At 48.0% G+C, this 13,922-nt stretch overlaps 1 protein-coding gene and 1 pseudogene across 3 annotated transcripts; both read right to left on the bottom strand.

Moving 5' to 3' along the window:
• Positions 1–1,541: 1,541 nt before the first annotated feature.
• Positions 1,542–2,246, bottom strand: LOC307101945 (large ribosomal subunit protein eL42-like; annotated as a pseudogene). Its single transcript has 2 exons — positions 1,987–2,246; positions 1,542–1,602 (listed from the first exon to the last, which is right to left on the bottom strand). The product of its transcript is annotated as a large ribosomal subunit protein eL42-like (transcript).
• Positions 2,247–5,813: 3,567 nt separating this feature from the next.
• On the bottom strand, positions 5,814–13,115 carry AMHR2 (anti-Mullerian hormone receptor type 2; the record flags this gene model as incomplete). 2 transcript variants are annotated; one of them, XM_079775279.1, is made up of 11 exons in its annotated part: positions 5,814–6,023; positions 6,916–7,052; positions 7,220–7,367; positions 7,574–7,746; positions 7,891–8,005; positions 11,111–11,341; positions 11,453–11,577; positions 11,765–11,839; positions 12,105–12,296; positions 12,571–12,753; positions 13,052–13,115. In XM_079775279.1, the coding sequence occupies 11 exons, from the start codon at positions 13,101–13,103 to the stop codon at positions 5,814–5,816; spliced, it is 1,641 nt and encodes a 546-aa protein (XP_079631405.1). The 2 variants fall into 2 exon arrangements, with proteins under 2 accessions (XP_079631405.1, XP_079631406.1); XM_079775280.1 differs by lacking the exon at positions 5,814–6,023 and having other exon boundaries at positions 6,912–7,048; positions 13,052–13,100.
• Positions 13,116–13,922: the final 807 nt, after the last annotated feature.

Here is a 13,922-nt window from a genome sequence, read left to right as displayed (position 1 = left end):
GCCGGGCGCTCTTAGGGAGAGGCGGGTGCAGAGGGGTGGGCGGGCCGGAAATTCCGAGGTGTGTGGCCGGTTGAGACTGGTCCGGAGAGGGAGCAGCCGCTTTCTGAAAGCCGCTAAGATACGAAGAAGAAATTCAGCACCTACCCCCTGAGCTTCTCGTCCAGGTGGTGCAACACCTTGTAATGTGAATGCAGTACACTGGTATATGCAGAGCGCTTAGGGACGAGGGGGGAGCGCTGAGTCTCAGCGCAAGCCTCAGTATTGCCACCTCCCTCTTAGTTTCCCTGGGAAGTAAAGAAACGTTGTTACCGGAAATAGTGAGGTTTCCTAATCTCTCCTAGGATGCCCCACCTCAATTGCATAGCTCCGCCATCTGTCAAATTGCAGAAACTAGAAGCCACCTAGGCTAAGTGAAGGACCCTCTTCCAGGCGAAATCAGGAAAGTGGCTCAGGAAAGATCCTCAAATACTTTATGTGGACACACCCACTCCCAGCTATCGAACTTCATAAACCAGAGACCCAAGGAGGTCACCCTTGGTAGCTCTGCTCTCTCCGTCGCTTCTTCCCAACCCTTCTGCAACACCTCTGCACGGTGGAATCCCTGCACTTCATCTTCCTTGCTCCCAAGCTACCGTCATCTCTTGACTGGATTGCTGCAATGGCCTTTGTTTTGTTTTGTTTTGTTTTGTTTTGTTTTGTTTTGTTTTGTAATAACACAATTATCAAGCGTGATTTAATTAGTATATATACAACCATACACCCAAAAGTTTAAAAATACTCATTCCTCTTAAGCAGACTTAAGAACATTTTATAAAAATTGGTTTCAACTGAGTTTGCCATTTTGAACTAAAAACTTTAATAGATTTATTAAATACTTTTAATTTTGAAATATTTTTAAACTCACAAGAAGTTGTAAAAATAGTAGAATTCCCATATACCCTTAATCTAACCTCCCCCAATGATAGTATTTTACATAACCACAGTACATTTTAAAATATATATATTTTATTGATTTTTTACAGAGAGGAAGGGAGAGGAATAGAGAGTTAGAAACCGATGGGAGAGAAACATTGATCAGCTGCCTCCTGCACACCCCCTACTGGGGATGTGCCCGCAACCAAGGTACATGCCCTTGACTGGAATCGAACCTGGGACCTTTCAGTCTGCATGCCGACGCTCTATCCACTGAGCCAAACCAGTTAGGGCCACAGTATATTTTGATATATTTTTAAGTGAACATACTAAGATTTTATCCTATATAATAAAAGCCTAATATGCTAAGTGTCCAACCCATTGGTTCCACCATTTGACCAGTCACTATGACACTCACTGACCACCAGGGGCAGACGCTCCCACCGGTAGGTTAGCTTGCTACTGGGGTCCGGCCAATCGGGACTGGGCAAAAGAGGCTGGACACACCCTGGAGCCCTCCCAGGGTCCCTACCCAGCCCCAGCCCCACAGCCAGGCTGAGGGACCCCACCGGTGCACGAATACGTGCACTGGGCCTCTAGTTGTCATATAATAAAACAAAATATGAAGTTTAGAACTGGATCACTTGACCCTTCCTCTTCTTATCTCCTCCCAGTTCAAAATGCTTGCATCTTTCTTTTTTAAAAATATATTTTTATTGACTTCAGAGAGGAAGAGGGAGAGAGAGATACAAACATCAATAGTGAGAGAGAATCACTGACTGGCTGCTTCCTGCATGCTCCCTACTGGGGATCAAGCCCCTGACCTGGGCATGTGCCCTTGACCGGAATTGAACCTGGGACTTTTCAGTTCGCAGGCTGACGCTCTATCCACTGAGCCAAACCGACCAGGACTATGTTTGCATCCCTTAACATGTTAAGCGCTATGTCAGTCACCGGTGACTGACACTATACTTTCCGTCCAGACCAGTCAGTCACTAGTGCCGCCAGCATATCGGTGAAATTGAATATCGTGGGCTAAATGGAAAGGAAGACAAAATAGGCTTGGTGCTTAACGTGTTAATAGCCAGGATTCTCTTAGATCTGCAGTTGGGCTGAACGAATTCAAGCCTCAGCACAATCTTCTTTGTAATTTTAGCCTTTTTTCTGACAATCAGCTTAGTCTGCCCACCATAGCCACTCTCCTTCCTGTCATAATGCCGATTTCCCTGTGCATGCAGAGAATCCTTGCCCATCTTGTACTGTGTTACTTTATGGGGTTAATGCTTGCCACACTTCTTACAGAAAGTTCGGCGGGTTTTAGGAACGTTCACCATGTTTGCAAGAGAGCTATCTGCAGAGAAAGCCATTTTGATATATTTTTACCAGGTTTGTGCTAAATATTTGAGATGAATTAGAACATTTTCTTTTTTTTTTTAAGCTCTAGGGAAATCTATATCTGCATTATTTCTTTCTTGGAAGATTATCAAGTTTGAAAAAAATTATTGATGATGGGCATGATGCTGTTAAAAAAATTTTTTTAGCTCTAACTAGTTTGGCTCAGTGGATAGAGTGTCAGCCTACGGACTGAAGGGTCCCAGGTTTGATTCTGGTCAAGGACACATGCCTGGGTTGTGGGCTCAATCCCCAGTAGGGGGTGTGCAGGAGGCAGCTAATCAATGATTCTCTCTCATCATTGATTTTTCTATCTCTCCCTCTCCCTTCCTCTCTGAAGTCAAAAATATATATATATTTTAAAGTAGAATGAGCCGAAACCGGTTTGGCTCAGTGGATAGAGCGTCAGCCTGCAGACTGAAGGGTCCCAGGTTCGATTCCGGTCAAGGGCATGTACCTTGGTTGTGGGCACATCCCCAGTGGGGAGTGTGCAGGATGCAGCTGATTGATGTTTCTCTCTCATCAATGTTTCTAACTCTCTATCCCTCTCCCTTCCTCTCTGTAAAAAAATCAATAAAATATATTTTAAAATTTTTAAGTGTACTTAATTTTAATAGACAAAACATGCAAATAACTCAAAATTCAAGAGGTAAAAATAAAGGTATATAGCAAAAAATCAGTCTTTTTCCACGATCACCACCTCTGTCTTCAGCCATACAGTTTTTCTCCCATAGACCACTCTATTCAGATATTTATGTTTTCAAGCTTCTAAAGAGCTTATTTACATGCATACTACCTCTCTTTGAGCATAGACTCACCAATCATGGTAATACCAACTAGGTAAACACTGGATTTGGTGCAATAATCCCATTTTATCATAGAATCATAGAATTATAGGGTGGAAAATGACAGAGAATCATTCTTTCAACTTCCTGAGAATATTAAGTAAATAAGTTTTTTGACAAGTTCACAGTGAGGAGAGCCAAGATAATAATCTCGTTTTTTTATAATCTCGGCTTCTATGTTAGTGATGCCTTCAATGCAACACATTACAATACACCCACTCAAAATTACTGCAAATGAACATTGTAAAGTTTACCACAACCCTCCCCTTGTTCCTTGTATTTATGGCTTCTGACGTTTTGGAGATGGTCATAGTTGTTGTTGTTTTTAATAAGCTTTATTTTTTAGAACAGTTTTAGGTTTACAGAAAAACTGATACAGAGTTTTTATATTCCCCAAACCCAGTTCCCCTATTATTAACAACTTACATTAGTATGTTTGTTACAAGAATGAATCAACATTGACTTATGATTGTTAACTTTATTCTTAAGTTTTTACCCAATGTCCTTTTTCTGTTCCAGGATATCACATTCCATTTAGTCACCATGTCTCCTTAGGCTCCTCATCATTGTGATAGTTTCTCAGATTTTCTTTATCTATGATGATCTTGATACTTTCGAGGAGTGCTGGATGGGTATTTTATAAAATGTCCCTTTATTGGGGTTTGTTTATTTTTCTTGTGATTATAGGTTTATTTTTATTTAACATAACCCTATGCTTGCCAGCATAGGTCTATATATTCTTTTTACATGACATTACCATTTCTAATAATTCACGGCATTTTCATAAACATTGTTTTTAATGATGAGAATTCCTGCTCTGTTACTTAGGGGCTGTGTGACCTTAGACATATTCCTAAACTTCCCTGAATCCTTGTTTTCCTCCTTTGTAAATGGTGCTCACAGGATTGTCACGAAACAGGCAAGTAGACTGTTGTGCAGAGGCAAAATACAATGCAGTTATGTTTAAAGATAATTTAGAGTGGTGTTTAACCTAGATTGGGGAAAAAAAGAGGCGGCCAAGCGGTCATTTCAGTAGTTGAGGCTGCCAGACCTAGGAGGGAGGAAAGGGGGATGGTACCCAGCAGCTGGCCCTGCCCATACAACCTCAATGGGGCTTGAGAACCAACCAGATATGAGTAAGATGAGCAGGGGCCTCAGGAAGGGACAAGAACATCTTCCTTACTGGGATCTTCTAGGACCAAGAGAAACTTGGTGTCCTTGAGAGTCAAGGAAGGAAAGGCAGCCCTGTGGTTGAGGGGGAGGCAGGAGCTTGGGTTTTGATGTGTTTCGTTTCATGTGGTGGCTGCCTACCCAAGTGATGATGTCTTGTAGAGATTTAGAGACCTGGGTCTGAAGGAAGGTGAAACCTCAGGGCCTGGGGTTAGATGGGCTCTCCAGAGGCTAATCCTGGAACTCGAGAACAACCAAGCTAGAAAGGGGCTGGAATCATGTCAATGCTCAATCACAACTGCTACCATTTACAAAGTGTTTCCTAAGGCCAGGTGCTGTGCAAGACCTGTCACCGTTTTTTCACCCTGAATTGACCCTGCCAGCGGGGTGTTTTTCTCCACACTTCACGCAAGATAAAACTGAGATTCCAAGGGTGAAGAAACTTGCCGGAGGACATAGAGTTAGGTGGTCACTGAGCAGGAAGCAATCCTGTGGTAGTGAAATCAGGACTCCCCCATTGTTGTTCTGGGATTGGACAAAAGGGCATCCAACTCCTTATACAGCAAGTAAGGGACCTGAGCCCTAGAAAGAGGAAGTAACTTGCCCAAGGGCACTTGGAGAGTTAGAAACCGAGCCAGGGCTATACACCAGGCAGGCACTTGTAACTGGACGGACCTTGAGGGGTACCCAGTATTAAAGATGTCCGGCTTGGGAAAGAAAAGCCAGTAGAGAAAACATAAAAAAAGAAATGAAGGAAGAACTTCTCAGCATGGCTCGCAAAGCCTTGCCTGCAGTTCTCCATGTCACCTTTTCTCTTTTCCCGCCACCCCTTCTTCCCCCCTTACACACACTTTCGCTACTCAGGTTACCCGCAATTTCTTGCTGCACCTCATGATACACCTCACTGGGCAGGAATGTCGTACTGCCCCCAACACTCTTGGAAAATGCCTGCTCATTCAAGACCCAGCTCAAGCCTCCTGTGCTCTGAGGCCTTCCTACTCAAGCCTCAGCAGAGACCATCCCCTCCCAGGACACTGTACAGGACCCCAACAAAGTGAGTTGTGGATCTCTGAGCACCTTCAGAGCAGCAATTTCATGGTATTCGTCCCTCTTTCCCCAGTGCCCTTCATGGTATCCCACCAAATAAAGGCTTGTTGAGGAGAAGGAAAAGAAGAGAGCCAGGAGGAGCCCAAGATCACAAGAAGGGAGGATGCTCTAAGGGTGTGGAGTCAGGAAAGCTGACTTTATCTCTTTCCTGTGCACACCTACCCTCCGTCACTGGTCAGAATTACAGTGGACTGGGTCCAAGCATTTGGCAAGCGGGAAAGGCAGTAGTGAGGCAGAGCAAACAGCATATGATCACCATGTCTAGTTTGCACATACATAGATTACACGTAAACTGCATATTCACACATGAGAAATGGTACGGTTAGGTTGAGAATCCTGAAACAAGGGTCTTGCTGAATGCTGAAGTGACGGATTCTCAGCCGAGGCCTACAAGGGAGAAGGGTGGTGGGGAGGAGTCGAGAGACAGTCTTCTGCACAGAGAGGTGGGCAGCTATGTGAACAGCCCTCTGGGAAGAGGTGGGCCTCCTGAGGATGGGCCAGGGAAGCCAGGCGCTGCTGTACACACTCAGCTGTCAGCCGTGCTTCCGGGTCTGCATCCCAACAGTCCTCTAGGAGCTCTCTAAGAACACCAGGGTCCTGGGAATAAAGACCAAGAGGCAGGCTTGACCCCAGGACCCTGAGTAGGTCATTAAAAGATGTCCACCACTCCTCTGTTTTCAACACTCTTCTTCTGACCCTCCCAGGAGCAACCCTCCCCTGTCCCTCCCTGAAATTCAGCCCTCTGCATCTTGTTGCCTGAGACAGGTTCTCTGGGTGCCTTCCAAAGGGCCCACTTTTTCCTCTGAGGAGCTAATTCTGGTTATGGCTTAGCATGTTGATGAGAAACTGCTCTCCTTCCCTTCAGGCAAACAGGGTCTTCTGCAAAGAGTCTGCGGGCCTCTGTTATCTAACACAGCAAATACTTGTGCAGTGGAAATTTTAGGCCAGGTATTTCAGACCAGGTGGCAGGGAAGGGGTTTCCTGTTAAAACTATTTGAGCAGACCACTAACGTTTCATTTATAGGCTACTGCTTTTACCTTTTATACCCAGAACTGGCTTTATTGGGTCATGTTAGAAACACAGATGTGTAGGACAGATGGAGGGATGATTGGATTGAAGGTTGGATGCCAGTGTACCGGGAGAGAAGCCATCTTGGGGACAGTGCTCAAGGTAGGAGCAAAGCCAAGGAGGACTTCCTGGAGCAGGGGACTGAAGAACAGGGCTAACAGGTGGCGAGAAGAAAGACAGACTGGGCAAGACTGAGCAAGGGGAAGGTGTGAGCCTCAGGAGTGGGCTGTGTGAGACTTAGGGTGGAAGAGGATGAACTGAGATACAGAGAAAGTTTGCCCAGCTTCAGCTGAACCTGATCCAGGAGTGGTGGGAGGAGAAGGGATAGAAGGAGTAGAGGGACTGGTCCTGGAACACACGCCCTTGAAGCCTGTGCCCAGACTCTCCAGGTCCCCAGCCCACCAGCCAGTGGCTTCTTACTGCGGCAAAGCAGCACCAAGTGGGTGGGATGTAAGGGCGCCTTCTCTCCGCCACTGCCAAGGTCCATAGCTCACAGGTGGTGGGAGTGCTGCCCAGTTCTGCCTCATAGGCCAGTTGGAAGGGTGGTGGTCTGCTGTCTGGGGAAAAGCACACAGGGTTACGTGTCAGCTAGCGCTAGGGGTGCCTTCCTGGTGGAAAGACCAAGGGGGAGAAGGGCAGAGCTTCCTGGGTCAGGAGGTAGGTGGATCTGGAATGGATAGGTGAGGCATTGGAGAAGAGAGGGGACTGTTGCACCCATCCTTACCAGGCCACAGATCCAGGCAGCGGCTCAGGATCTCCCACAGGAGCAGAGCCAGAGAATAAACATCGGCTCGCCGGAGGGCCATGCCCCAGTCCTGTAGGTCCAGAGTCTTGTCCAAGAGCTCCGGGGCCATGTACCTCTGGGTACCAGCCTGGAGAGAAAGGCGTGGAGGACCAAGAATCATCTCCTTGGCAGCCTTCACCACCACACTGGTCCATGCAATATCCCCCAACTACAGACTCAGCAATGTCTCAAACGCTGCAGGCACTGCTGCACTATTGCTATAGCAATGGGCACATCTGCAGCAGCAGTAGCAACACCATTATCCTAGGCCTCATCCTTATCCAGAGTACTTACCTCCATGATGGCAGCTGGGCCGTGGGGTCGAGTAGGGGCCCAGGTGGGGGGTTGGGTGAGGCCAGGTAGCACCAAGGCGAGGCCCAGGTCTCCAATGGCACATGACCCATCCTCCCTAATGAGCACATTCTGGCTGCTCAGATCTCGGTGGGCAATGCCTGGTTTATATTGGCCTGTGGGAGAAGCCAAGGTTGAAGGGACGTGGATCTTCTTCCTTTCTCTTTTGACCCAATCCTTCCCCTCCAAGCTAAGGGAGAATCTGAAACATAGTAGTGTGGCTCCTGATTCCCATGGCTTCTTGCTCTCAGCTCACCCACCATCCTGCCAGCGCTCCTCATGGAGAAATGCCAAGCCCTGTGCCAGGGACAGTGCCATCCGCAGGGAACGTCCCCAGTCACTGGTGTGCTGGGTCAAGTAGTGGCACAGGGAACCCTGGGGAGAAGTACAGAGAAGAGGGGGACACACAAAGCTGGAGGTGGCTGATCCACCCCAGAAGAGAGGTCAATCAACAAACATTCCCTTGCATGTCTCAGCAGACCCACACACTGACACATCTAGGGCAAGATAACAGGCAATGGAGGAGTGAGAATGCGCATAGTCAGATTGACAGGAAAAATAGCAACTCCAGTTCAAGGGTCCTGAGCACTAAGTGTGGGCCAGGCCTCCTGAAATCCTCACAACAACTCTAGGAGGAAGGTACTCCTGTCACTCCTGTTTTACAGATGAGGAGGTTGACAGAAAGCTAACTAAGCTTGCTGGAAGTCACTTGGTGAAAGAGAAGTGGAGCTTGAACCCAAGCAGTCTGTCTTTAGTGTCACTCACAATTAACCACCTTAGACTGCCTCAGAGGACTTTGGACAAAGGCAGAAAAAGGATAGACAGGACGAGCTAGGCCCAGGCACCCCTCATGAACCACCTGGCTTGAGGTGTCAAGCCTGTTTGGTAGAACTGGCCAATGAACAGATCTGTTGGGTAGGAGAGTGGCAGTTGGAAAGCAAGTGGAAATTTTTGGAAAAGGAGCAAGAGTCCTGCATTTGAGCCCGGCCAGTGTAGCTCAGTGGTTGAGCATCTACCCGTGCACTAAGAGGTCACCGGTTTGATCCCTGGTGGGTGGCAGGCAGGAGGCAGCTGATTGATGCTTCTCTCTCATCAATGTTTCTATCTCTCTCTCTCAAATCAATAAAAACTTATTTTTTAAAAAAAAGAGTTCTGCATTCGACAAACATTGAGCACTTTCAGTGTGCCAGGAAAGTTAAACAAATAAACAAAACCAAAAAGGCAGTGATTTTTGAGCTGAGCAGTGAGGCACATGGTCAAAAAGGGGACTTCCCAGAATTCAAGATTTCAGAGGTGAAGGAGCTATGGGTGCTGATAAACTCCCAAGTCCTTAGTTAGGCCCACAAGGCCAAGTATGGTCTGGTCCTTGCTTACCTCTTCCTCTTCATCCTTATTGCTCATGTTCCGCCCCTTGAGTCACATCTCCTTAGTCTTCTCTTGTAGTAGCATGGCCCTCTCTTTCAACACTTAATACACTTGACATTTTAAACTTATTTTTGTGTTTATTTGACCCACTTCTCTCTCCCCTACTACTCCATCAAATCTGTAAAGGCAGGGAGGGACTAAAAGTGTTTGTCCTAGCACTCAGAACAGTGCCTGAAATACAATTCATAAATATTTGTTGAATGAATATATGAATAAATTTGAAGGGCTATGCCTCAAGGTATTTCTTTTTTTAAAAAAATATTGTTTTTTTAATTGATTTCAGAGAGAAGAAAAGAGAGGGAGAGAGGGATAGAAACATCAATGATGAGAGAGAATCATTGATCAGCTGCCTCCTGCACTACCCCTATTGGGGATCGAGCCCACAACCTGCACATGTGCCCTGACCAGGAATTGAACTGTGACCTCCTGGTTCATGGGTTGATGTTCAACCACTGAGCAAAAAGGCGGGGCTTGTGTGTGTGTGTGTGTGTGTGTGTGTGTGTGTGTGTGTGTGTTTTGTTTTTTTATTGATTTCAGAGAGGAAGGGAGAGGGAAAGATAGAAACATCAATGATGAGAGAGAATCATTGATTGGCTGCCTACTGCACACGGCCTACTGGGGATCGAGCCCGCAACCCGGGCCTGTGACCTTGACTGGAATCGAACCAGGGACCCTTCAGTTCGAAGGCCAATGCTTTATCCACTGAGCCAAGCCAGCTAGGGCGTGTGTGTGTGTGTGTGTGTGTGTGTGTGTGTGTGTGTGTGTGTTTAAATATATTTTATTGATTTTTTACAGGGAGGAAGGAAGAGGGATAGAGAATTAGAAACATCGATGAGAGGGAAACATCCTTCAGCTGCCTCCTGCACACCCCCTACTGGAGATGTGCCCGCAACCAAAGTACATGCCCTTGACTGGAATGGAACCTGGGACCCTTCAGTCCGCAGGCCGACACTCGGTCCACTGAGCCAAACCGGTTAGGGCTTGTGTTTCTTTAATTCCTCACCCAAGGATATTCCTTCCATTGATTTTCAGAGAGAGTGGAACGGAGGGAAGGAGAAGGAGGAGGGAGAGAGAGAGAAAAACATCGATGTGAAAGAGACACATTGTTTGCTTTCCACATGTGCCCTGATGGAGCAGGAATCCAACCTACAAGCCAGATATGTGACCTTGACTAGGAATCAAACCCGAGACCTTTCGGTTTGCGGGTTGACGTTCTAACCACTGAGAAACACTGGCCAGGGCTCAAGGTATTTTAAAAATATATATTTTTATTGATTTCAGAGAGGAAGGGAGAGGAAGAGAGAGATAGAAACATCAATGATGAGAGAGAATAATTGATTGGCTGCCTCCTGCACACCCCATACTGGGGATTGAGACCACAACCCGGGCATATGCCCTTGACTGGAATCGAACCTGGGACCCTTCAGTCTGCAGGCTGACACTCTATCCACTGCACTGAGTCAAACCAGTAGGGCTCAAGGTATTTATTTATTTATTTATTTTTATTATTTTGGTTAATCCTCACCCAAGGATACTTTCCAATAATTTTTTTTAGAGAGTGGAAGGGAGGGGGAGATACACACACAGAGAGAAACATTGATGTGAGATATATACATTGATTAGTTGCTTCCTTCAAGTGCCCCAACCCTGGGCCAGGATTGAGCCTACAACCGAAGTACGTGCCCTTGACCAGAATTGAACCTGAGACCCTTCGGTCCATGAGCCGATGCTCTAAATACTGAGCCAAACCAGCTAGGGAGGGCTGAAGGTCTTTCTTTAACAATGATTTTCTTTAAGGTACAGAATATAAATTATTTTGATTTTTCCCTTTCCTTATCTATTTTGTGGGTTAAAAGTATTAGCAGGTATTTCATGTGTAATAAAAAGAAAAAATATGAAAAATAAATTTTAAGGTTTTAGAGAACAGGATATCTAAAGCAGAAGAATAAGCATGGACAGGGCCCCGCTGACATCCAGCTTCCCCCTCCCCCACCCCCATCCCCATCCCCATCCACACATAGGCAAACACACACATGTACATTTCTTGGTCCTCACCTTGGGGTGCAGTTCCAATACCAGCAGGGGCCCACAGTGCAGGGGCCCAGGTCCCCCCCTGCTGGCAGTGATAAAGCGGACAATGTGGTCGTGCTGTAGGCCTGGCAGCTCATACAATGCTCTCTCAGCTCGGAACTGGGCCATAGCCCTCAGGGGGAAGGCCTTGATGGCTACCAGCTCGCCTTGCAGCTGCCCAGCCCACACCACTGCGTGACCTCCTTCCCGGATGACCTGGTGGGATACGGTGATGGGTGTGGGCCTCGGCTAGTACCAGGACTAGGCTTCCTCCCCAGCACACCCTCTGGGAGTACTTAGAGGACCCTTTCCTCCCGCCCTGGGCACCTGGGAGAAGCACAGCTCAGGCAGCTCAGGCAGCTCCGCACTCCAGTCCCCGCCTGCGTCTGGCTCTGGCTCTGGCGCTGGCGCTGGCCCACCTCTCACTCTGCAGGCCTTTCTCTGTAGCAGGGCTGGGACAGAAAAGAGCCTCAGAGTCAGAGTGCAGGGGAATGGAGACTCGGAAGGGGGCTTTGTGGGAGGGAATGGGAGTCAGGTTGTAGAGATCTCAGAACCAGAGGGTCAAGGAAGCCTGGAGAGGGGTCAGAGCTTTGGGGCAGTGTCTTGGGGTCACAAGTGAGGGATGGGGCAGATTAATACCCAAGATGATGCTGCCCAGCAGCAGCAGGAGGAGAAACAGCCCCAGCAGCACCAGCGCCATCCAGATGGACTCGCCTGGGCATTAAGGCAAGAATGCAGGCTGGATGAGCCCTGCCCCAAATCTACTCTCTGCTCCTCTCCCCCTCCTCAGAAGTCTTGCTTCTCGACCCACCCCCACCCTGGTCACAAGCCCTGTTATCTCACAGTCACCAGGGCAACCAACTTTTCAAGGCCAGAAGGAGTGAAGCTTGGGATGGGGGTAGGGTGAGAACTGGCCCTGGTTCTACCTCTCCTAACCTGGGCCCCAGCCTCCACCCAGGTTCAGCACCCCAGGGGTTACCTGAGATGGCCTGGGGACCCTGGGAACCAGGAGTCCCAGGGCTCCCCAGAGGAGGCAGGTGGCTGTAATTGGCATTGCAGAAGTCAGTGCCACAGGAGCAGGTGAAGAGAGTGGAGCTGGGGCTGGGCTGAGCTCGGGGGCTTGGGTCACATCGGGGGGACTCGCAGCCTGGCTCATCACTGTCTCGGCATCCTGATAGGGTAGGATTAGGAAAAGAGGAGAGAAAGGGATTAAGAAAGAGAAGAAGAAAAAGAAAGAGAGGTGGAGAGCGAGAAAAAGAGCATAATGAAGTCTGGGGAGAGAGAGGATAAATCCCTTCTCAGAGGCATCCCTTCCATCTGATATGGGCTTTTCTTTTCCCTCCACACATTCCATTTTTTCCTCCTCTCCCTCAGTTGCCACCCCCACCCCAGGATGTACCTGTCTCCCACCCTAGCTATCACCTGCCATAGACTTTGCCATTCACCTTGCATCTCCACCTGTGCCTGGTCTTGGGTCAGGTTCCAGATCCCAAAGCAGCAGTGGCTGTAGAGGCAGCGGATAACCCTGGGGGGCCCCGGTCCTGCATCTAGCAGCTTCCCCAGTGTCTTTGTGCTTCCCCGCACTCCAGGGGCCTCAAAGAACACACAGGTCCGCCTGCTTGGGGGTGCTGTGGCCCAGGGTGGGCAGGGGAGGTTCAAGAGAGTGAATGCAGAGGCAAAAACAGCAGCCAAAAGGAGAGACAAAACATGTTTCATATCCCAGGGCCAGCATGGTAAAGCCATAGGAGGAAACAGTGTCAGCAGAGGCCTGGAACCTGACCCCCACCATGGGGACACACGGCTCTACCCGTCACCCTCACTCACCCACCCCACTCACCGCTCTTCCAAAGGGGTGGCTGCTGCTTCAAATGCTCCTTTCCTCAATGGGTGGATGGAAAGACCCTGCCCCTCCCCATAGACACTTACCTTGTACAGCTTCGGGAAGCAGTGCCCAAAGCCCCAGAGTACCCAGCATCATTTTGAAGGAGGCAGCAGACCTGCCCCTGGCCAGCGCTTCCTTCAGATACAGGGCACTGGGGCTTCTGATCCCTCAGTCCCCTACTCCGCCCTCCTCCCTCTTTCCAGTCTCTGTGGGGGAGATGGCTGCTGTGGGGGAGAGGATGGGTGTGGGGAGAAGCAAGGAGAGGGAGGAGCAGAGAACCAATCTCATATCCTCCTCTATTCAGCCACCTCCTCTTTTCTCTGCAAGTGGGAGGAGGGGGCCGTGGAGGCCCAGCTGAGAACCCAGTGATGCTTAACTTCAAACCTCTGCCCTTTGCTGACCCAGGGGAAAAATTACTGGACCCTGTTAGCTAGGAAACCCAAGTGAGGTCAAGTGCACAAAGCCATTCAGCTGTGCCCAAGATCTCTTCTCACCCTTATCTAACCCTTCTTAGGTCTCAGATCCGTAGCTCCCTGGGCAGAGAGAGACTTCACAGCCCATACTAGAGTTTACCTCATTTTCCAAATTCAAGAACCAGAAATCAGTTATATAAAATTTCTCGGATTTAAAAAACAACAACACATGGAAAATGGTATCATGGTAAACTTTACGTTGCCAGAATTTTAAAAATCACTTTGAGTCACACACTGAACAAATTACTATTAATGAGAATGAGACACACTTCTATGGAGCACCTATGTGCTAGGACACAGGTAGGGTTATGCATTTATAATCACCTCATCTAATTCTCCCATTAAACTATTTGTTATTATTTTTTTAAATTATTATTATCTTCACTTTATAGGTAAGAAAGCTGAATTCAGCTAACTTGCCCAAGATGATTTGAACGTAGGT

This window comes from Cnephaeus nilssonii, assembly GCF_951640355.1.
Source record: "Cnephaeus nilssonii genome assembly, chromosome: 6".
Lineage (NCBI taxonomy): Eukaryota > Metazoa > Chordata > Mammalia > Chiroptera > Vespertilionidae > Cnephaeus > Cnephaeus nilssonii.
The sequence above is the reverse complement of the archived record's forward strand: the minus strand, read 5'-3'. Positions and strand labels throughout refer to the sequence as shown.